At 37.6% G+C, this 24,558-nt stretch overlaps 1 protein-coding gene across 1 annotated transcript in view; it reads left to right on the top strand.

Moving 5' to 3' along the window:
* Window positions 1-24,558, top strand: part of LOC133517825 (E3 ubiquitin-protein ligase MIB1) — a 346,372-nt gene that overhangs the window by 125,185 nt on the left and 196,629 nt on the right. Inside the window, exon 11 of the mRNA XM_061851267.1 lies at window positions 2,593-2,744. Coding sequence (XP_061707251.1) covers window positions 2,593-2,744 — 152 coding nt within the window. The remainder of the gene's footprint in view (window positions 1-2,592; window positions 2,745-24,558) is intronic.

Below are 24,558 nucleotides of genomic sequence, written 5' to 3'. Positions count from 1 at the left end.
TGCAAACTCGGGTCTTTAATTTCGAATAAAATAAATCGAATTACCACCCTCGTATCCAAAATTTCACTTGCCCCCCTCGTTGCACAATGTACTATTACGGGTTAAATTCTGGTATAAAGGTATGCTCTTCCAGGTTATACAATACACAGACCTTACACTGTTCCCGTTACACTTTGTTCCCGAGCTTAAAAATAATCCTAATTTATCAAAATTAACTATGCCATTTACTTTCCTTAAATGTAGTTAGCCATACGCCGAAGTTAACGGAATTCAATAAAAACACCATGTATACTCCATCTTCATATATTATAGGTATATAATTGATGCACATTTCTGTGTCACGGCTTATGAAAACCATGGAACAATTAATTTTGTAAAAACATGTTACAAAAACTAGTTGTGTCAAAAAGTAAAGCTACTGGTACCGGTATTATACACGAACATATTGTTTTCATAGTATTAGGTTACATTTATTATAATAGATGTCACATGTACCGCGATGTGTAATATTGTGTATTCAAACTCACCGTACTTATTCCAGAGTGATTTTAGTATTTTGGTGGCGGGGGACATACATCGACATTATCGAGGTAGCTAACTAATTGTTACTCATTATTGCGTTTGTTATAGAATCATTTTAGAATTTTATATCCCGTAAATCGAATCGAGTTAGACATACGAGAAAATTCACATACAATCCATATACCACAAAACACGCTATTTTAATTTAGTAGGCACTAAAGCTGGTTATGAAATTTAAATTGTGTTGCAAGTTCATGATTTAAATGGTCACCCAAGAGCCAATAAAATTAATATTGCGTGGCACCAGCCATTTCATAAAATATTTGTTCATGTCTTGATTTGGCTCTTTTGTTATACAAGGCATAGTCGTTGCCACGCTGAGTACAGTCAGCTGCAGAGACGAGAACTGTCTTCGTTTGTGTGATCTAGAAAATTATGTATATGGCAGAGTTGACTATTAGTATTGAACTTGCAGTTACCCAAACAACTAGAATATCACTCACAATTATTAGCTAACGTGGTGTAGGCATCATAATATTTGCATGTTATCAAGATAGCGTGTAGCATGTTCGTGAATTACAGATTGTAATGGCCACCTATGAGCCAATACGATTAATATTTAATGGTGCCATTCTGCACCGAATTACTCCGTGTCTGCGGTCGGGCTTGCACTGAATTACCTACAGCGTGACGTGAATGGGTGTCATATGCTTTGTCATTTCGCTGATGCATGGCTAGAATGACACATCTGTTGAGAATTGAGCCGTGTTTGTTTACAATGTTAATATGCTTGTATTTTTTAAATGTGCCATATAGAGGCACATATATGATTAGTCAGTCTATGTATACTCCACATTTTCTCACACCAACTGACAAGTTGGCAGAACAATGCCGATTTTCTGCTAGCACAGAATATGCTTGCATACTGGTATTCATATCATAAAAAATTATAAAAACCAAATGAGTTGTTGTTCGATATCTCTTCATACTGCATATGTGTTGATATTTAATAGTTAAGTCAAAGAAAATGCAATATTTATTGGTATTCAGACTCATTAAAATGACAACATAAAGTTAACGAAGTATTATTTACATTGATACATCTTGCCGCTTATGACTCTTACGAGACGAAGTAGACTTAAGTATAAATTATATTATGGCAACGTTTCGAAACTATCCCAACAACCACTTCATGGGGCTAATTATAAGGAGCAGCCATTACTAATATATATTTTCATTGTGAACCTCTCAGATTCCTTCCTTTCCATTGTGGTTATAAGTACCTATATATATTCATATATACATGCAAACGAAAATCACTCATCAGCCCCTAGCAAATGAATAGCGGAATGACAGAGCACAACGCTCGGTTCTCTTAATGCTCTCTCACAAAGCGAAACGGCTTGGGCGGCACCGTAGGCAGCGCGAGCGGTACGCAGCAACGGTGATTATGATAATGACGCGGTGGCCGCGCTTTTTGCGCTGCCGTCCTATATTACGGAACTCGACACCATTTCTGATTTCACCCGCTCGCCCGTCAGCAGCCGCCTGCAGCCGAGCGGCGAACGAACGCCTGGCTCTGCTTGCCTTAACCACTCTCGGATACTTATAAAATATGCAAGTCGCCATAATCCACGCCCTAAACGTCTTCTCCGACGCCTTAATTATTCATTCGGGCGGTTTGATGTTTTAGAAAATTGTCGCGGTGCTGGGAATAGGCGATGCTTCATAATTTACAAGTCAAATACTCATGTAGCAGCTGCCACCAGATTGATAGCGTTGTGTTCGCAGCCACTTAGCTATATCAATAATGCATGAACAATCGAACATATCTTAAGTGCTGGTCAATGCAAGAAGGAAACTTTTATTCGTTTTTACTAGATTGATATCGTAATGGTATGCACACGGCCTCTTCTGGCAACGCGAAACGAATGTGTACAAGTGTAAAGCATTGGTAATCGCTGATCAGATTGAATTGAAAATTAATTTGGATTTAGATTGAGTCTACTAGCGAAATGCAATGCGAAATGGTTCTCGTTCACGACCATAAATATTTTCTATTTGTTTCAGGATTCTGAAGGGGATACCCCTTTACATGATGCTATATCCAAGAAACGGGACGACATGCTGACACTGCTGCTAGAGCATGGAGCTGATATGACCCTCACCAACAACAATGGTTTCAACGCGCTTCATCATGCAGCGCTTCGAGGCAATCCAAGGTAAGTTGTTCCTCAATTTTATAAAAAAACACTATTCCTTTAAACATTTTTTTATATTAAAGGAAAAATGGAAAACATTCACCGCTTCTGGCAGGACTTGAACTTGCGGACCGAATCTGTGCATCGCTCTTAACCAACTGAGTTTCAAAAAAAATACTATTCCTTTTTTTTCCTTCTATCTCTCTCACATGCTTAATATGGTCCCATATTCGAAATATCATGCTAACATCGACTAGTGAAGGTGCTAAACCAAAACCTTACAAAAAGAAGTTTGTCAAATTGCATTTAATCGAGTGGAAGAGGTTTTTGCCACGCTCATCACTTTATCTGCTATATTTATCTCAAACACACACAAAAAACTGATATGATATGTAACTTTGAAATGGTATGAAATTCTCGTTCAGCGCCCTTAATACGCAAAGTTATATATTATAGGGGCCGCACTTATCGACGGGTAGCTTTACAACTTGGACTTTATCTGAAATAAACATAACATCGGTTGTTGTCCGGCGCTGTCCCCGAGAGAACGGGTAGTTATGAGCGAGCCTGCCGCACAATAAAGTGCTTAACGGGTCTAATACCGAGCTCGGAGAGTGTGGTCTGCGCCTTATGTGATGTCTTTATTGCTGTGCAGCATATGCGTAAAGTCAGCGAGGACTAAATTAGTCACATGAGCTCAAAACGTTATTTTACTACTGAAAAGGGTTGTGTTTTGGCATTCTGCTAAAGTGCTTTTCTTGGTTATGAAATTTAATTTTAAAATATGTCCAATGTTAAGTTGAAATTTATCGAAATTGTCTCTAAATAAACGGGAAAAAACTCTCTAGATTATAATCAGGACAAATATTATATTATATTATAGGACATTATTACACAAATTGACCAAGTCCCACAGTAAGCTCAATAAGGCTTCTGTTGAGGGTACTTAGACAACGATATATATTAATAAATACATAGAAAACACCCATGACTCAGGAAAAAATATCCATGCTCATCACACGAATAAATGCCCTTACCAGGATTTGAACCCGGGACCATCTTGCATCGGCTTCATAGACACTCAAGTCACTACCCACTAGGCTAGACCGATCGACAAAATAATGTATTTCTCGCCACATGACATTGACAAGGCAGACAGGAGAATACATGCCATAAATACAAACACTTTCTATATTACATGTTGCCTAATTATAATTAAAATAGACAAAAATCTGTTGAGCAAATTTACATTGTCACCACGCACTACATTTGTATGCACTACTATTACCTGTTATCACAAAGAGAATGTATGTACTTCCCATTATAATGTATTTAGAATAAAAAAACCTGTGCTATATTTTATCAGACTGTCTCTCTGATTATTAATTTTCACGCTTAATCCTTTAATTCGCAATGTAGGTTATTCATAACTTTTATTCCTCTTTTTGCATTTTCTTCCAAACCAGAATCATTAGGACAATCGAGTGTCAATGTCAAGGATGCTTGTGCCCACTACCTCGGCTATGTTTAACGCTATTAATCGTTGTTTAAAGCATTGCACCTATTTGTAATTTTGAAGATAAGGCGAGGTAGGTAAGACGCAGATACATTATAGCACAAGTTCATTTTATCCTTAAAATGGTCTTTACGCATTAGTTTGGAATGTTATGATTGCCTGATGAAACCAAACACCTTTTATACCCTCAGCGCTACGGGTGGTAATAGAATCGAAGTCCGCGCCGAGTCAATTGCTTTTATCTCCTAAACTTTTAATTTTCCGAATAATGGATTACTCTACGCCATGCGCCAAGAGCCAATAGAATTTAAAGCAGTTTTTATATATAGAATATTGATGTTTAATAATTAATAAAATAATACGGAAATAAATAATTTCATTTGTATTGACATTAAATTTTATTTGTACGGGTATAACAAATAACGGAAACGAAAAATTTGGAACAATGTAATTCAAATTCAATATGATTATCAGTCCGTGTTGTACGTTCGCATAAGTACTTAAATACACATCGCTGATTTCAAAGGTGAGATAATCTAAAACACATGATACATTTTTAAAAATACGTGCTTCTACTTGTCCTTTTGCGTTGTCCAAATATTTAATAAATGATTATAATATATATTTTTTTAAATATATTTTTTGTATTTTAAAGTTACCTACTGCGCAAACGATGTTTTCTAGATAGAGGTGTCTATTAAAAGTTAGTTCCTAAGATAGCTAGGTGCTTTTAGAGGTGTTTCAAAAACGCAAGAATAATGAATCTCCGCTGGTGAATCGTGCGTGAAGCGGTTTATTTGTGGAGGTGTGGAGGCGAGGCGGAGGCGCCGGAGCCGCTCGAGCGACATTGCAATTTTTAAATTCTCAACTTGATTAGATATTTATTTGACATTCTTCACATTGTGTCTCGCTCATACTTACATATTGGTGGGATCGAAATGCACTGCTAGGAACATCAAATTTAGATAAGATTTTGAAAATAGAGGAGGAGCGTCTCGGCCTCGCACCGGCCGCCCGCATTTATTCAAGTCACGCGACGCGTCCCAGGGAAATAATACGAAATGTGGCTACGTGACCGGTTCATTATGCGGCGGCAGAGCGGACCCTCGCGGCACAGATCAGTTACTTACGAGATGGACTATGTAAGACTACGGGTGGTCACCGCACATTGACATTCATCGTATCTATCTCTTTACTAAAAGAGCGCAACCTGTCATTTCAATCGTGTCGACGTTCATGTATTTACAAATTCTCAACAAAAATCGAGTTCTAGGAGGTTCATTCTGATTTCAGGTTTTGATTTTTTATGGTACGACTTTGACGATCGCTCTTGCTGATTAGTGCGTGCAAAATCAAATTAGAGTCGTGTTTTTAGCGCGAGTCAGATACTCAGCGAGGGGTTTTATGGTCGTATCATTACAAGATCAAAACTTTAACAAATTATTAATCAGAATCAGTAACGTAAGTTCGGGCGCAGTTTTTTGTAACTAAAAGAACGCCCTTGATGCGAGTCTTCGTAAACTTCCCGTAATACGGAGTCTACAGGAGGTAAGTGTATGGGTCGCGGTCACCTCCGTCGCCGTCGGCTACTTTTTCATGTGTCGGCCCGAGCCGCATATTACAAACAGCCGAACGTGCGGCGGCACGCGGACCTCCCTGGATTCCTTTTTAAATCACTATTAGTTCATGCTCTTGGACCCCGCCCGGATTTACTCGACCACTTGGAAACTACTTAGAAATATCTTTGCACCAAGTGGTTTGAGGGATGGATTTTTTATTAGCATATGTTTTTTTATGTGATATTTAACTGCTGTTAATTTTATGTTATTGCGTCCCTCTAAGTGTCGATTGAACGCATCGAAAGATAATTAAAACACGTCCTTACAATTTAATTGGTATTTTATTTATAGTTAAACAATCGGTTATTTTTCTTTAGTCAATCAAAAGAGCGTACTCCCGTCAACGCACTTACAACCCCACTGGTGTTGCTGGTGTCCATGGGCGACGGTAATCGCTTAGTACCTGGCGATTCGTCGGCCCGTTTGCCTCCTATATCATAAACAAATTAGGCCTAAATAAGTATTGAAAGAAATATGTCTGTATATGTGTGTATATGTATGTGTAAATAATAAGTATAATAACATAGCCCCACAGTAAGCTCAATAAGGCTTGTGTTGTAGGTTCTAGACGACGATGTATATAGATATATATAATTAAAAAGCATAGAAATCCATATCTGAGGAACAAATATTAAAGAAGAATACGCAAATAAATGCCCTTACCGGGTTTTGAACCCGGATTTTTATATTAGATACCGAACAAATGAAAACAAAATTTACGAAAAAGTCATTTAAATTGTTTAACAGCAATCGAATTTAAGATTGCCGTAAAACGTTCCAGATTTTATCGCGGAATGAGAAGTCGCTCGCGACTTTTCCCATTCGACAAAAACGTTCGTTTCCCCCTTGAGATGTAAAATCGTTTTATTTTATTACTTCCGCAGTATATCGTTATATCAGGAGCGCCCATCCTCTTCGGTTCGGAAAGTTCTTATAGTAAAAAAAAACTCGAAAGAATTTAATCCGTCGACTTTGGAATCTTCCTATAACAAAAAGTTCCCTATGGCGGAGTTTAAGACGCCTGCTGTTGATTTTTACTGGAATAAATTTTCAGAAAAGATGTGAAGTATTGCGGTGAACTAGGCAGTTCACATTGGGTGGGCGATTAATGAAATCAAATAAAGGATAAGGCGTAGGCGACAGCATCCAAGGCAGCGAGGGCCTCCCGGCGGAGCGCGTTGCGTCATTACGTCTGATTAGAAACAGTTATCTCGTGCGGTTATCGTTACAGCTCCCCTAACGAGCCCTTGTAAAACTTCTATGGCAATTTCGCGATACATTACCGGAATACGATAAGCTTCCGGTTAAGTATCCTCGTAAATTAGCTTCGTATCTAACCATACGAATACGCTTCATTGTTAACGTAAACTTTCACTGCTTGATTTGCTCGTGCCATTGCTGGTAGGGGAGGGAGTTACTAATTTGGCTTAATCATCACTTAAAATCATTTAATAAATAATTTTATATGGCGAGTGATAATGACACGACATAGAAAATGCGTTAATAACTGGTTTGGCGTTACAATTTGATACTGTTTGTGATTACAAAAGGCCAACTCTAACTTATGGCCCGATTCGAACTTTAAGAACGTCAAAAATTTCCTAAATATACGATGATGGGATATGTTAGTGTAAAATATGACGTTTCTTAAAAAAAAAAAGTCACTTATGTCACACCAGAGAAAGTTAAAATCGGACCGTTAGACTGTGATATCAAAATGATGCCAGTCGCGCGTAAGTGTCGTTCATACTTGTCCGTAATTCGTTCATTTATTGACGCGAGCGAGACGCACGGGCGACTTTTTGATTTGATGTCACAATGTATGTTTGAATTGGCAACCACGAGTTAAAACAATGAACGGCCTGATTCGAACATTAAGATACGACAAATATTTGCTAAAGATTTGATATAGACTAGATATGTCAGTGTCAAAAGTGCCGTTTTTGTTTGATCCATATCGTATCTTTATAAAATGTTTGACGTATCTTCGAATCGGGCCTTATTTCTATTATTTGTATCGAATCTCTTGTTTATACAAGTTGTGTAGGTGTGAAGGGTGTATTTATATGTATATACGGCAAACAATAGACGACACAGTTGCAAGTTTTCGTAGAACGTAGACCGTCTACGACGTAGCAATACCCAATATTACCCGCGTAGCATCTGCGTGAAACTCATTTTATCCTTCTCGTATCTAAAGTCGGCGGCTGGTGTACATAGTAGTATTAAAAAAATCTCATATCGGGTTAAGGTTTTAAAACTTTGGTTTTCATATCGTTTTATTTTTAGTTCAACGGAACAAAACTGGAGACCAATTCAAGTTTATATTTAGATATCAAAATTATGTAATTTTGTGATCATTCGCGTGATGCGAGCGAGACATCAAAATATAAGTTTGAATGGGTTTCCTGGAGAAGATAACTATTATAAGTACAGTTGCTGTATAGTCTATTAAATTGTGCTTCCAAGTTTCTTAGGGCGTCCTAATTTTAAGAGTACTAGGAAATCCCAATTTTTAATATTTTCGACGAATGCAATTAGCTTGATCGGTTTCAGGTTGGTTTTTGTAAACAACAAAAACTTGCTACTTAATGAATAAACGCACTGATTAATTCGCAGATACTTGTTTGCCTAGCGATGCTTTGTATTTTGCTGTGATTAATTAGTTGCGGGGATCCTGCGATGATCGGCAGCCTGCGCAGCTGCGCCCGCCGCGCCGCGCGGCTCCTCAGATAAGACGGGCATCCGCGATCCGCATTAATCGTGAGCTTAAATATTTTAACGCGTCGTAACATTGATTTATTTGGAGCGTAATCTCGACTCGCGGCTTGTTTGTTCTCCGGCTCGAGACGTATAGGTGAGATTAGGCAGCGGCGTCGCACCCCCGAGCCCCGCCGTTTCTCCCGGACATTACTCTTTTCCTTACCAACATCATCAGTTACAGTTATTAATTGTCTGCCTTTTGTTTCCTTTGAGCTAACATCGCAATCTCTTTTCATCCGTCTGACAACATCATAGCCTGCGATACAAAACGAAGTTGCTGAGGCCACATAATCTGCTCGGTTTATTCAACGAATATCTATGTATGTAGAGAACGAACGGAGCAATCAGAGAAGATTTATATGGTCATTGTGCAGCGTTAATTGCAGCGAATAGAGCGAAGTACGATGGTATCGCACCGTCCGGACGACAAATGTTATTTCCCGCACTGGCTGTTACGGGTCTGGTGCTAAATACTAGTCGGTAAACCTACTTACCACCATATATTAATTTACGTTGAAACACCATGTAGGTATACCTTTACCTATATGTTTCACAAAGGTTTCTTTATCCTAATTAATATCTAACACGCTGTATCATAAAGAAACGTTTGTAATTATGTTCCGATAATCCCGGCGAACATAGCACGGGTACGGTACTAAAATTGATAAATTTCCGTTACGTTGCTGTGGGCTGTGTTCCGCGAATAATGAATGGTTTGCTATAAAAAGGTTATGTTGTATGTAGCGCAAAACAGATAGCTGGAACCTGACGACCGATAACTTTTAAGCAGATTTTAAACTGGATTGACATTGAAAACCTATTGGCATAGATATCGAGGATGTCGGGGTAGTGGCTAGAGCAAAGTACATTTCTGTATGGCAGATTTATGTGAACGGACGGGCAGAGAGAGGGGGGCAGTGGTCAGGAGGCCGGGGAGAGGCCCGGGAGGGTCTGTTATTGTGCGACGTTTGATTTACGCACGTAACGCTATCACCCTTTTGTTAGGCCGGATACCGACTGCTGTGCCAGTTCCGCTGGCCCGAATGCACTGTCTCTTTACTGTTGTATTGCCTGTGCGACTTCGTGCATGCGTTCAGCTTGTCCGTTTGGTTATTTTTGTTTCGCTAGCAAACTCGTTTGTTATTATTGCACGTCCGAATTTGCCCGTAAAGGAAAATATACACAGAGTTCGCCCATTCCGCATGAGTGACATTCTTTATATATTGACATTGGCAATCTGGGCCACGACAGTTCCCCTTTTTCGACCCTTTCTAAAACAATCTGTCGGTACTTTAACTCTTATCAGCCTCGGTTTTATAAAAAAAGTGACCCTTCCGGATTATTAAGAAGATAGTGGATTACGCAGTTTTAAAAATTATTATATGAAAAAAAAAATTGCCATCCTAACCTAATATTAATTTGAAATTTTTAACAAAAAAAATTCAAATTAGAATTTCAGACGAGTTCAGTACTTTGTACAGTGTATTGTTCAGTCTTACTGGTTGAAATTATTATAAAAATACATTTACTTCAACTACAGTTGAACTGATGAGCCAATGCAAACACATATATCACTAATGGTGGGTATTACCACTGTACAATGTACATACATGGTGCACAATTGATGAACAACTTTATCAAATTGATACCAAGTTACCACAACTTCCATGAGACACAGACATATGATATTATTTTCGATTTTAAATATGTGAGTGACCCGTTTTTAGGGTTCCGTAGCCAAATGGCAAAAAACGGAACCGTTATAGATTCGTCATGTCCGTCTGTCTGTCCGATTATGTCACAGCCACTTTTTTCCGAAACTATAAGAGCTGTACTGTTCAAACTTGGTAAGTAGATGTATTCTATGAACCGCATTAAGATGTTTACACAAAAATAGAAAAAAAAAACAATAAATTTTGGGGGTTCCCCATAGTTAGAACTCAAAAAATCTTGTGGGGTATGTATGGATAGGTCTTTAAAAATGATATTGAGGTTTCTAATATCATTTTTTTCTAAACTGAATAGTTTGCGCGAGAGACACTTCCAAAGTGGGAAAATGTGTCCCCCCCCCCCGTAACTTCTAAAATAACAGAATGAAAAATCTAAAAAATATATATGATATACATTGCCATGCAAACTTCCACCGAAAATTGGTTTGAGCGAGATCTAGTAAGTAGTTTTTTTTTTAATACGTCATAAAATTAAAAAAAAAAATTTTTTTTTCATCAGAGCCATACGTGTCAGGTATCTATGGATAGGTCTTCAAAAATGATATTTAGGTTTCTAATATCATTTTTTCTAAACTGAATAGTTTGCGCCAGAGACACTTCCAAAGTGAAAAAAAGTGTGTCCCCCCCCCCTGTAACTTCTAAAATAACGGAATGAAAAATCAAAAAAAAATATATGATATACATTACCATGCAAACTTCCAACGAAAATTGGTTTGAACCAGATCTAGTAAGTAGTTTTTTTAATACGTCATAAATGGTACGGAACCCTTCATGGGCGAGTCCGACTCGCACTTGGCCGCTTTTTAATATATTTAACAAGCTACCCATAATACTACTACTACTACTACACTTGATTTGTCTTCATATTCCCTCTAGTTGTGTACAATTACAACTACAAGTTTCTGATTGACCCAATTGTTGACTGGTAGAGAATGCCTTAAAGCATTAAGTCCGCCATTTGTTCAATATTATATCGTGCAATAAAGTTAAAAAAAAAAATGTTTGATACGAGTAGGTATATGCTTATTTAATATTATACATCTCGCACTAATAATTCAATGTGAGCGAAATGCACTGAGGTTAATATATAATTAATAGGTACCACATTTTTTATCTGTCTTCCAATGCATGCTTAAGCTTCACAAAGCGTTTTTAAATTTGAATTCTAAGTACTTTTTTGTCATATGCTTACCTCTATTATATAATTATATTAGTGTAAAGAATATAAAAAAAGATATTCACAGTTTACGCACTGGCTTACACTCGACAGTGACCTTCAGGGGCTGCCCCTCCGTCTCGTAGGGTAGACACACACGCAGTGTTGACAAGTGGTGATTACAATTTTGTCAAATATACGATTGTACTCGTAAATGTTAGAAGCGTTGAAGTATTATTTCACTGTTAAGGCTCATTTAGACGGTGCGAGAACGCGCATGCGAGTTTTATTACATTGCGGTGTTTGATAGGTCGGCTGTATTGAATGTAACCAATAGTCTTCATAGTCCTCAATGTAACTAAAATCACATACGGTTAGCGTGCCGTCTAAATCAGCCCTTATTTATTGCGTATTTGAACGATAATACACCCTCTGTATTTAATTTTGACATGTATTAGTAGCGTTTTGTTACGTTATTTTGTTGACTCTTTCACCGCTAAGCTACGGTTGTAGCGCTACGTCGTCGTAGCCGATAAAATGGGGTTCCTGGTGTATAGTGGAAGTGCTTCGTTTGCTGTGTGTTTCGATTAGTGCTGAACTTCCACACAATTTTCCAGGACCATTTACAATTTCATTAATTACCATTTTCTTAGTTTTCACACAACACAGCAGTGCGCATCCTTTTTCTAATCAAATAAGGTTTTTCCGTTAAGATACTTGAATCAATCCATTACTATATGTTCGTCAGTATAAAAAAAAAAAACATCTGATACTTTTGGTACCTGCAGATATGTATATTCTAAATATATATTCATTTTAACTCCATCACGTGGAACTAACATTCCACTTTTTAAGAGTCCCCTTCTCATAGAAACGGAGTTTCGTTCTCATTTTAAAACTACTTGTTGGATTGTAATAAAACTTTGCACATACAATGACATGAGTTAGTCTAGTTCTGTAATTAGTTTATATAGCTCTAGTTTATAAAAACAAACAAAATAAAGCTTCAACAAGTTTTATATGAAAAAAATAAATTCGCTGGATTGTTTTTACTATAGTATCTGAACCTACATAAACAAATTACAGGACTAGATAAACCTTATCCTATTGTAAGTATAAAGTTTGAGAACAATCTACATCTAGCCAGCCTTTTTAAAATATCAGCGTAACTATGTATTTGTATGAACCGAGCTTGCTGGGGACCCTTAAATAATTTGTGGATATATATGACTTTTATTTCCATAGCAATGCACTTTTTTGGGAACGTTATACATTGTTTTGATTGGGAACCGCTTGTTGATTACATGACGCTACGTCTCGCACAAGTGTGCGGAGGCGGGCACAGAAGCGGGCGCGAGCGAGGAAGCAGAGGCGGGCGCGGGTGGCACGGATGCTCGTTACCCGCAATTAGCGGCTCTGCACTCGCGGATAATCCGCATCGCGCTCGCCGCGCCACCCGCCCACACACCGCACACGATTGCACTACAGATTCAGCGAATAAATTCATTTGTACGCAAATTGTATCGGCGCTTGCAATTAAAACTTTGTTGGCGCTCGAGCTAAAGATAAATAACACTAATACATTCTGCTTATTGCGGGGAAGTTGCCGGATACAGAGGATATATTAATGTTGTTCCTAATTTGTTTGGGCATAATTGTTGCCTTTTCAACATTAACATAATCCCTTTAGCCCATATCAAACATTTATTATTTGTCCCGACCCTGTATGAGATATAAAGTGTAAATATGCGAAATTATATGTATGGATTTTCTTTAATCTCATTATTTCCAGAACGCATCGTTAAAACGGCCATTTAACTTGGGATTCACTGTGTTCATTAATTTGAGCTCTGCTCCTTAGTTGTTATTTACTAGTCTGTAGATAAAGCTTAACACCTCTTTAACTCAAAGTGTTTGTCTTAGTATTTATTATCTTAACTTTAGGTTTCAGAGGTCGCGAACTGAAAATTTCGTGTTTTAGACACATATCGTGGCTATTATTGATATTTGTATTAAAACAATATGATTATGGCAGAATGTAGCGAGCATTGTGCTTCATGCTTTTTTTAATGGAAACCGGAAAGTTTGATAATAGGTACTCTGAAATCACGAAACCATGAGGTTTTTAAAGCTTTTCTAGAAGTCTTCTTAAAGTTAGAATATTTCAGTAGTTGGCTTTTAGTCCGCGGATGCGGGTGTAGGTGAACAGTATACACAGCACGTAAATACGGGCACGTAGTGCCTTGTACAAATGGTGGCCTCGCGCTCCGCTGACGGCCAGATACGTTAGTCGGGATGTTCCGGTTCTTTGTGTGCTCAGCCATTGTTCCACTCGCTAATGTTGTTAGTGCACTTTTTCAGCGACTACGCTAATTTAAATACCTCTCCTTCCTTTTGTGAAGAGACTCGTCTTCCGTTTTCCGCGAGCGGCGCTCCCTTTGCGTTTGAGACGTCCGCGTCCGCGCCGGGAGACTGCATTTAAATGAGACACTTAATCACCAGAGTTGGCCTCGCGTTTTGTAAAAGCGTCCTTTTATTTAACAATTAATTACGTGGTAACCTATTAATTCACTGTAATAATATCATTAAATTTATTAATTACACTGATGGTTACTTACCTTCTCTGTGTTCTTAAATTGCCTAGTTTATAATTCAATGAATAGATTTTTTTTCTAAATCGTGAATGTTTCCGTTGGCGTTGTCTCCAATTTTAAATTAAATCTAAAGTATTTCCTGTCTGTGAAATATGTCGTAGAGGCTGGCGTGCCTAGACCGCCGACACCCACTCCAATTGTGCAAATATGACTAGGGTAATAAACTCCCGAGGAACTCGGATTTGCCTGTTAAAGTTGTGTACGTGCATCCCCCCCAGAACCCATCGCGCCTTCCTCTCATGTCTCGCGTACATACTAAGTTTTCGTCTTAGAATCAGCTACCCTCCTCATCCTCGCCTTAGGTATGTATGCATGTAAGTTGCTTTACCGAATTCACCTCTTCTCGATTTTCGTATTTGGCAACCCACACGTTTGTAAATGGGTGAAATACGTCGGCAAAATTGAATATGACTCTCAGTTTACTTACCATCATCACTTTTGACGTTTGTTTATTGGTGCCTTTGTAATAAATACGCCGGTGTTACAGACAAGGGGAAATATCAGCACATAAAATTTATAATTCAGAGTCCGGGCGATCCTGTGTGGTCGGGGTATTGTAATGAATTTAATGAATATGTATTTTTTTTATCTCCGGCCTTTGTCGCGTGGTACCTACACGCCATCACATTTTATGTATTAATATCTATACTAAGCCGAGTGGATCATGCCGTCGACATGGCTCTCTCTAACACAGCGCACGGCGTGATGCATGGTGAGGCTTTATAAAGCTCTTTTAATGAAATATTCGCGGCCGGGGTGAAATATATTCCACATTCAATCACAGGTGAAGTTACGGCACTGACCAAGCCACTTTGATGGATGGTTCTATGATCAAATCATTAATTCTGATCATTAGACCAAATGCACAGTTAACCATGAATATTGTTCTTGTATATAGCACATGATTTTTAAACATGATGATTACTTTTTTACCACTCTTCTCCCGCTTGCCTGAACTAGATTTTATTAACATCTAGGTAGGAGATAAAAATGTTCGTGTTTTCAAATTAACTAATAACATTTGCCAAAAAAGAACTATAGAATATGGAGCTAACATAATTCTGACAGAATTATGAGTAATCGATTCGTAAAACTATTAATATTTGTACTACTGATTTCTAAGTATCGTTATTCTTCGTTACATGAGATTTTTGCAAAGCCCTTAGTTTCGTTCCACCTCCCATCCAAAAGAAAATATTGTAATAATTACTCCACCGATTGATAAATACCTCAAAGCCATGGAAGCTACGAAGGAGATCAAGGGATAAACGGTATGCTACTGACTAACGGGTCACGTAAATACCATAACTTTGTTGCTAACGTTATTACGTCAGACGTGAAAACAGTAACTGAGCAACGTGACCGCAATACTAACAATCAATCGGCCTGTATTTTATTACTCCTAGCTCTATAGTTTTCTCCTGAGCATTGATTTTCTTAACGGGATTCCGCCGCGGCAATTGATAATGGAATAACGGAGCTTAACTTAATTTGGAATGATATACTGTACCCCAGCTAATAAACGAAAACATGTACTCGCGATATGAAGCTAGCTGTACGCATAACTCATTTATTTATAATTTAGTGCAAAATATAGTTTTGATGAGAGTTTATTTGTGTGCATTCACTTAATAGGCTAAGCCTATTTTTGTAAAGTGAGAAGTATAATTTATCTTATTAATAACTTGAAGGTATATTTTGCATTGTTCAAGTGTTAAATCCCCAATTACTCTATACAAAATTATTAAATCTAAATCGGTTGAGTGGGTTAAGCTTATAGAAGTAAAAGAAGAGTTACTTTGGCATGTATAAATAATATTAGCTAGGGATTTCTACGCAGATAATAGATTTAAACGAGGGATAATAATGATAAACGATTATATATATATAATCGATAAAAATCGGTTAAGTGCGAGTCGGACTCGCACAGGAAGGGTTCCGTACCATTATCTATAAAAACGGTCACCCATCCAAGTACTGACCCCGCCCGACGTTGCTTAACTTCGGTGATTGGATGAGAACCTCGAGATCTCAACTGGCTAACTATCACAGTTGATGAGATACAGACTGGTGACAGACGGACGGACGGACGGACGGACGGACAGCGGAGTCTCAGTAATAGGGTCCCGTTTGACCCTTTGGGTACGGAACCCTAAAAAGAGGTACTATAAACAAATTGACACATAACATTACCTTAGATAGCATCCTTTTATCTATGTTTAGGTCTTTTCCTCAATAACGCCAAATGCGTTGAGTTAATAAGTTTTAACTTGATCGCACAAACAGTTGGATGTTATGTTAGCATACTCATATGTTACCAACATGTATTGGAATACTGAAAGCATTTCACATTTTTTTCAATCAGTCGTTTATTAAATTATCAACGCTGTCTCATGCGAAACTATTACCTAGTCATTAGCGGATACGAGAATTACTTTATAGAAAAATATACATGTATGAGTAAGTGAACATTGTTTAAATATTAAATACACCAGCAGGCGTATTATGGATGGTTTTATCCACGTGGTAAAATATCTGTCACTTTTTAACATCGCGGGATAGAAAGTGACGGACACCGTTTTATCACACTGGAGGCCTATTCAGATACCTATTATTTTTTGTTGTCAGCTAACAGTTACGGCTATGAATATCCTACCTATCTCTCTACTTCTATATTTCATTAACCCTCATGACAACATTCAAATGATGGAAGCCTTCTTTCATACAGGCGTAAACAGTAACCACACGAATTTCATAAACGCGTTTAATTTCGCCTTATTTCGCATATTTTCAAAATGTCAAATTTATAGTATTTTTGGGCGTTACAAGCTTTTTATCGCGAATTTTAACTCCTTATTCATAATTGTGATACTTTATTTTTCCTGTTTTGACTATTCATGGTAAACATTAGGTATAGTTCAATAAATGTTAGTGGTTTAAAAAAATTGCTAATTAAAGTATATGCTAAATTAAACAGGTTAAAAACGGCAAAATTAGACCTTAAAATACTTAATATGTATTATTTTTTAATAAGCATAGCATAATTTTGTGACGTTTTTTCTATACCACCATCAATAGTGGCGTCAACTGGTGAGCACAAAAACGTAGCCCTCAATCATCGGAATTTGGAGGACTATTCGATATTAAAAAAAAATTGAGATGTACTGCAAGTCGGGTCAAGTTCGTATCATATCAATAACAAATTTAAAACTCCAACAGATGAATCATTATAAGCTTGTAGAGTCAGAAACGCACGTGTAAGTAGGTACTAAGTTAGCACTAGTGCTAGCGCCCATATAGATGGTTACTTAACATCAGGCTGCAGGCCTGTTTCCCACCGTTTTGGTATAGAAACAAAAAAAACTTTTAAGGCCTCTTATGTCACTTATGTCACGAACTGCATGACGCTCACACCTATTTATAAATAAGTACTAGCGGAATGCAACACGTCATTTACCTGTCAAAAAGAAGTCAAATTAATAACATTTTTAAGAACTGATTCTTGCAGATCCTGGTGTTTTTGGGTTCTTTCAAATCAGAATTAGTAGCATATTCAATCCTGATGGTAAAAACGTCACGCACATTCACACTAAAACGTGTCGTGTGTAACGGACATTTTGGGACATCTTTTTAATGGTAACTAGGATGGTGAATGCTAACGATTCTGAGCAGAAATGAGCCCAAGAAAGTCCTGATTTGTTAAAATCAGGTTTTTAAAATTTATTTTAGAAAAAGCAGACGATACGATATGTACTTACCTAGCAATCAATATAAAATTGTTTCAAAATAAGAAGCTAGAAACATCGGCACTCACTGAGAAAATGAGACTGAACAGGAGGGCCATTCCTAAAACCCGTGAGATGGAGTTATTCTGGCCGTTCTGGTCATTAATGTTAGGTTGATGGCAATTGCTTTAAACGGTAACTCGAAAAATATGCTAATTAAATTGGATTGAATCAAAAAACAGCCCAACATCACGCTTCTCAATTTGAATGTCTAATTCTACTAATCGAAGTAACGAAATTATCCTTAGGAAGCAACTCGGGGATTATTTCAACACAGTCAGAAACAGCATTTTTTTTTCAAATATCACTTTTGTTTTTATTGATATTATAAAACCTTGCCCACGAGGGACCTAAAGGCTTTAACAATGTGTTCGTATAACACATTCATTGCCAGCGTTCTCTGTTCGTAGGCGGTTTTCACTACCTACAAAATGGAAATCACGTGTTGTTGGCTATGCTCGTATAGCGTAGCTCGAGTTGGAAGTGAATGCGATAGTTCGGCTCGCACTGGCACGGAATGTGTTAAGGTGCCGTAGATTCAGAGAGCGTAATTTTAAAAAATCGTTGTGCTGTTTTTGATCATAATATGATTGCAAAAAATATAATTAGCAATCTTGAGGTATTAGGGTTCCGTAGCCAAATGGCAAAAAACGGAACCCTTATAGATTCGTCATGTCCGTCTGTCTGTCCGATTCTGTCACAGCCACTTTTTTCCGAAACTATAAAAGCTATACTGTTCAAACTTGGTAAGTAGATGTATTCTATGAACCGCATTATGATGTTTACACAAAAATAGAAAAAAAACAATAAATTTTGGGGATACCCCATACTTAGAACTGAAACACAAAAAATCTTTTTTCATCAAACCCATACGTGTGGGGTATCTATGGATAGGTCTTTAAAAATGATATTGAGGTTTCTAATATAATTTTTTTCTAAACTGAATAGTTTGCGCGAGAGACACTTCCAAAGTGGTAAAAAGTGTCCCCCCCCCCCCCCCCCCCCCCCGTAACTTCTAAAATAACAGAATGAAAAATCTAAAAAAAATATATGATATACATTGCCATGCAAACTTCCACCGAAAATTGGTTCGAACGAGATCTAGTAAGTAGTTTTTTTTAATACGTCATAAAAATTAAAAAAAAATTTTTTTCCTCAAACCCATACGTGTGGGGTATCTAGGGATAGGTCTTCAAAAATGATATTTAGGTTTCTAATATCATTTTTTTCTAAACTGAATAGTTTGCGCGAGAGACACTTCCAAAGTGAAAAAATGTGCCCTCCCCCCCCCCTGTAACTTCTAAAATAACAGAATGAAAAATCTAAAAAAAAAATATGATATACATTACCATGCAAACTTCCAACGAAAATTGGTTTGAACCAGATCTAGTAAGTAGTTTTTTTTAATACGTCATAAATGGTAAGAACCCTTCATGGGCGAGTCCGACTCGCACTTGGCCGCTTTTTTTTATTTTTCTAGTAATTTCATCGATTCTGATCCCGAGGTTTTGATTTTCGCTCGATAGTACAAAACACACGAAAATAGGTGTAAAACGGAAAGTTTAACACCGCTCCAGAAATAATGTATTTACGTATATTGTTCGTGAAACTATTATGTCGCGCGATGCTAGGATTTGATACCCGCACCTTCAGCCTTTATGTAATCCTGGTAATAAGGGTCAGGCTATGAAAAGACTTACAATAGCTCTTGGCATGCAGAGCGGAGCATGACGCGGGCGTTATTTTACCATCAGTCAAGATGACAGTTGTATTTTTCGCGACCAACGGCCGACGCTCAGGCGCCTCACTGTCGTTTATCATCGACTCTACCACCAGTGCCCAAGAATATTATTCATGTGCCTTACCAACTAACTGCAAGCAAGAGGAAGCCAGTAAACATAATCCTTGATAATGCATGGTTTTGCATCACCCTTATACTGGTCTCCCTTAGGCTTGTATAGCGTTGCGAATATCACCACAGAACTCTGGTTGTTTATGAATACAGTATAGAATAAATAAAGTCATTAATTTGAGTGCTTGCTCTTGCTTCGCTCATAATTAAAAAACTTTAAGTTTATAGTTTATGATTAGTGGCTCATACTTATACGTACCTCTCATGTACCATGGTTTATATAAATACGGTGTGTACCAATTTCGGAACGAAGTCAATAGGCTGATGCTGTTTTTAGTAACAGGTGAAACTACAATTTGATTATCTAATCTTTTTAATCCTGTTACAATGGAAACACACAAAACCTTACCAAAATAAAGATTAAAATAGAACTTGGCTACAAATCGTTGAAACGCAAAGTGGTAGGTTAATTTCAGGTAGTCTTTATGGCGATTGGGCTACATTGTAGAAGGTTACTTTACAGGCCGTATCCGTCTACGCTCGGCAACGGCATTAGAGGAGGTTGCAGTCAGCATTACGTGTGTCCGTAGAGCGCACTCGGCGCGCTACGTTTATTATCGAGTGATTGCCTGCCTGCGTGATGCGACTTGACAACTATCTTCGCAAGCGACAGGATACTGGGCTCGTGATTATTTACGTCGTTTTATTTTATTTGGTCGAGTCGAGCATGCTTGGAAGGGAATTGAAGTGTGGTGATTTTGTAGTAGACAATCACCATCTTCTGTTGATTCGTGGCATAATAAGAAACAAACAAAAACAACGCAATTAATTTTATTGATGTATGTTCAATAGCTTTGTTACATTTAGCATTTTTATATATTTATTTTGTTTTTGATTGTGAAGTGAAGTATCTAAATTTCTAAGCAAAGAACATACCGTAATAAAAAACTCAATTAAACACAGGTTTTCGTTCGTCATAAAGTTAACCCTCGACTCAAACAGAAATCCTCTGAAGTGCATAATCCCTCAGCACATGTGGTGTTGTAATCTACTGAGATATATCTATATTGTGGTTATTTTATTGCAGAAGATTGGTTTGAGCAAAGTGTGTCCATCTACTCTCAGCATTCGAGGAGCTTGCAGTCGGCAGGCGTCCGCAGTACGTGTGTCCGTACAGCGCACTCGGCGCGCCAAGTTTATTGTGGGTTTGATTGCCTGCCTGCTTGATGCGATTTCACAACTATCTTCGCAAGCGACAGGAAACCTGGGTCGGGATTAGCTACGTAGTTTTAATATAATTAACTGAGTCGGGCATGCTTTGAAAAAGAATCAGAATGTGTGGCTATTTTGTAGTAAACAATCGTTTAACGTCAAAAAGTTAAACCCAACCTCGACTCAAACTCAAATGTATAGAATATCCTATGTAGTACATGATCCTCAGAAAATGACTTGCTGTAATCTCGTGAGATATATCTCTATTGTGTTTATTTAATTTCTTGTGAGATTTTATTGATCGTATCGGTTTGAGCAAAGGATGTGTAGCCGTTTATTCTCAACATTAGAAGAGGTTGCAGTCGGCAGGCGTCAGTAGTACGTGTGTCCGTACAGCGCACTCGGCGCGCCACGTTTATTATCGAGTGATTGTCTGCCTGCGTGATTCGACTTGACAACTATCTTCGCAAGCGACAGGAAACTTGGCTCGAGATTAGCTACGTAGTTTTATCTTATTTGGCCAAGTCGGCAGGCTAATAGGAGGATAGCTTGGTTTACACAATTTTCGTCCAATTTATTATTTTTACACATGGCTAACACGTAGCGGTGCTGCACAGAAAACTCCTCGTATCGCCGTGCTGTGATATCGTTTCCAAAGTTGATGTATTTATTTTAACACAAAACATTAGTAGGTTAAATTTTAGTATAAATACGCCTATTTGTGCCCGATTTATTTGGAGAGAGTTAAGAGACTCGCGAAAGAAAAAACATATGAGTATTTAAGTGACGTTTTTAGTAATGCTGGTTTAAACTAAAACTACTTATTTTTTTAAATATGAGGTTATACCACATTTAGGTATTTATTAAATGGCTTAATACAAAAGCCACCTTATAAACATTTTAGTAGGTTTCGTCTGTTACCATAATAGTTAAACGGGGCACTTATGAGATCATATGTGAGATGTATACTGTGAACAAATTACCTACATCACTCTTATTTAAGGAATAACAAAGAATAGAAAAACGTTTATTGCAAAAACCATTTACATAAAGCACTACATAAGTTGAAAAAGAAAGAAAGAAGCTAAACAGTTAAAGTTACTTTGTAGTGGAGGTGTGTAGTTAGAATAAGAACTTTTTACAAAAAAAGTAAACCGACTTCGAAAAGAATGAAATAAATTATCCTTTTTTAAAGTATATGCGTTAGCAACTGATATGGTTGAAGTCGGTGCAATATTAATAATAATAATAATATTATGGGACCACCTTGGAGGTAACTCCTTTCAAACAAAAAATTAACTAAACAAATCGTACCACGGGTGTCGGAGTAATCGGTGAACATATTACATTAAAAAAATCATTATCATTATCATTAAAAAATCGGACGTGAGAAGTGCGTGTCGGACTCGACCACCGAGGGTTCCGTACTTTTTAATATTTGTTGTTATAGCGGCAACAGAAATACATCATCTTTGAAAATTTCAACTGTCTAGCTATCACGGTTCATGAGATACAGCCTGGTGACAGACGGACGGACGGACAGCGGAGTCTTAGTCATAGGGTCCCGTTTTACCCTTTGGGTACGGAACCCTAAAAAATCATTATCATCAGATCCACTTCATCAAACAAAAAAAGTATTACTAAAATCGGATCACGGGTGTCGGAGTAATCGGTGTACATACATAAAAAAAAATAGCCACAACCGAATACATAACCTTACTCCTTCTATGAAATTGATGTCGGTTAAAATATGGTATAGACTATAGATCATAATTGGATGACCATAACTTTTTTTTATTACAGCGTGTTGAAATTAGACAAACTTTCAACTTTACCTCGTTGAAATATAAAATGTTGTGATACGTAGCTTTTACTTCGCAGACACCAGCATTCATAGCTCTCGCCGACACTTTGACAGTTAGTAGGGGCAAGTCTGAAATATCGGCGTGCGCGGCTTAATCGCTCAGCGTGCGATATTGGCGTTACATCATGTTGTCAGCGGAGAGAAAAATTGCCGCCCTTTCCCTCACCCCGCATCCTTCAACCCGCGCACCCCCGCGCCTCGCTCGCCGATGTCGACAGCGCGTTTATATTACTCAGAGATTTATTGTAGTTTTACGAACGCACATTTATCTGTATTTCATAGGAAAGTATTAAGTATTGCGGCGGTTCGTGACTTCGCACTTGACCTTCATATCTCACGACAATGTATACGAGTACTACGACGAGTTTTAACACACTACAAAAAAAGATCACATTGTATTTATATGGACACTCCGAGTTTAGAAAGTAAGGCATTGGAAGAGCGGGCATAATGCGCACAGTCCTCAGCGCCCGGCCGGGCCCCTGTTTCCAGAGTCTGTAATGTAATTACACAGTTCGTTACTTTCCGAAAGAAAGAAAATGAGAGGAAAATACTAGCGCGATGGGTGGCCGCAGGGCGTGACCCACCAACTGTGTAAAATTCTTGTACAAAAAATATCATCAGCAATGTAATGTTTGTTTAAAACGAACACGGTGTTTTTGAATAGATATAGTAGGTATAATATGTTGAACTAAACGAACGGGATGTGGAGAGAAATTTAAAGAAATTAAAAAGTACACCATAGAAATATTCTTGTATAAAAGTTTTCCGAACCATGCTTCGGAAAACTTATATTGAAATAACTAGAAAATGCATAAAAAAGCATCTTTAATTTTATTCTTTTTTTCGTTTGTTCCGTAGTCAAAAAGTAATTATTTTAGTTTTGCAAAATCCGTCTGTTTAGCTACTCGTATTCACGGGCCAGATACTGTTAGTACTAGAAAACTATAATTTATAAAAGCGCCGCGCTGACGAAATATTACAATAAAATCTTGAAAATTGAAGTCAAACTTTGTTGCTGGATATGTAAAATAACTTTTATCGAGGTTAAATAGAGAAGTATCAGGAGTACTAAAATTTCAGTCGTTATGAACTCTTTAATTAAACTACTTAGCTTAACAACGTTCACAACGACTGAAATAGTCGCGGCTATGGTACTCTTCACAGCCAACCCCGATATGATTTAGGCCAGCTTTTATTGATCTAAAGCAGCTGGGGTGCAATAAATCTTTTAACTTAATTGGTAGAATATTATTAAGTACACGTTAATGTTACATACCTTATGTTACATACCTACATACATAGTACATAGTATTGTACCATCGTTGGGGTTTAGGGTCGGCAAGGCGCATGTAACTCCTCTGGAGTTGCAGGCGGACATAGACTACGGAGACTGCTTGCCATCAGGCGGGCCGTATGCTTGTTTGCCAACGACGTAGTATAAAAAAAACATGTTACATACCTACATTTATACGCCTATGTGAAAAAAAAAAACAAATAAACACTTTTACTTAACAAAAAACACAGACACACAAATACTACAAACAGAGGCGAATTTTTTGTACAATATCAACATTGTCTATAATTCTATATTCATTGAACGCGATGTCAAACGATTTTGTTCTCACATGCTCTAGGTTCCTCTTACACGTAAGCGAAGACGTAATTAAAAGACGCTCGTTAG

The sequence above is a fragment of the Cydia pomonella genome, chromosome 5 (assembly GCF_033807575.1).
Source record: "Cydia pomonella isolate Wapato2018A chromosome 5, ilCydPomo1, whole genome shotgun sequence".
In the NCBI taxonomy this organism is placed as follows: domain Eukaryota; kingdom Metazoa; phylum Arthropoda; class Insecta; order Lepidoptera; family Tortricidae; genus Cydia; species Cydia pomonella.
The sequence above is the reverse complement of the archived record's forward strand: the minus strand, read 5'-3'. Positions and strand labels throughout refer to the sequence as shown.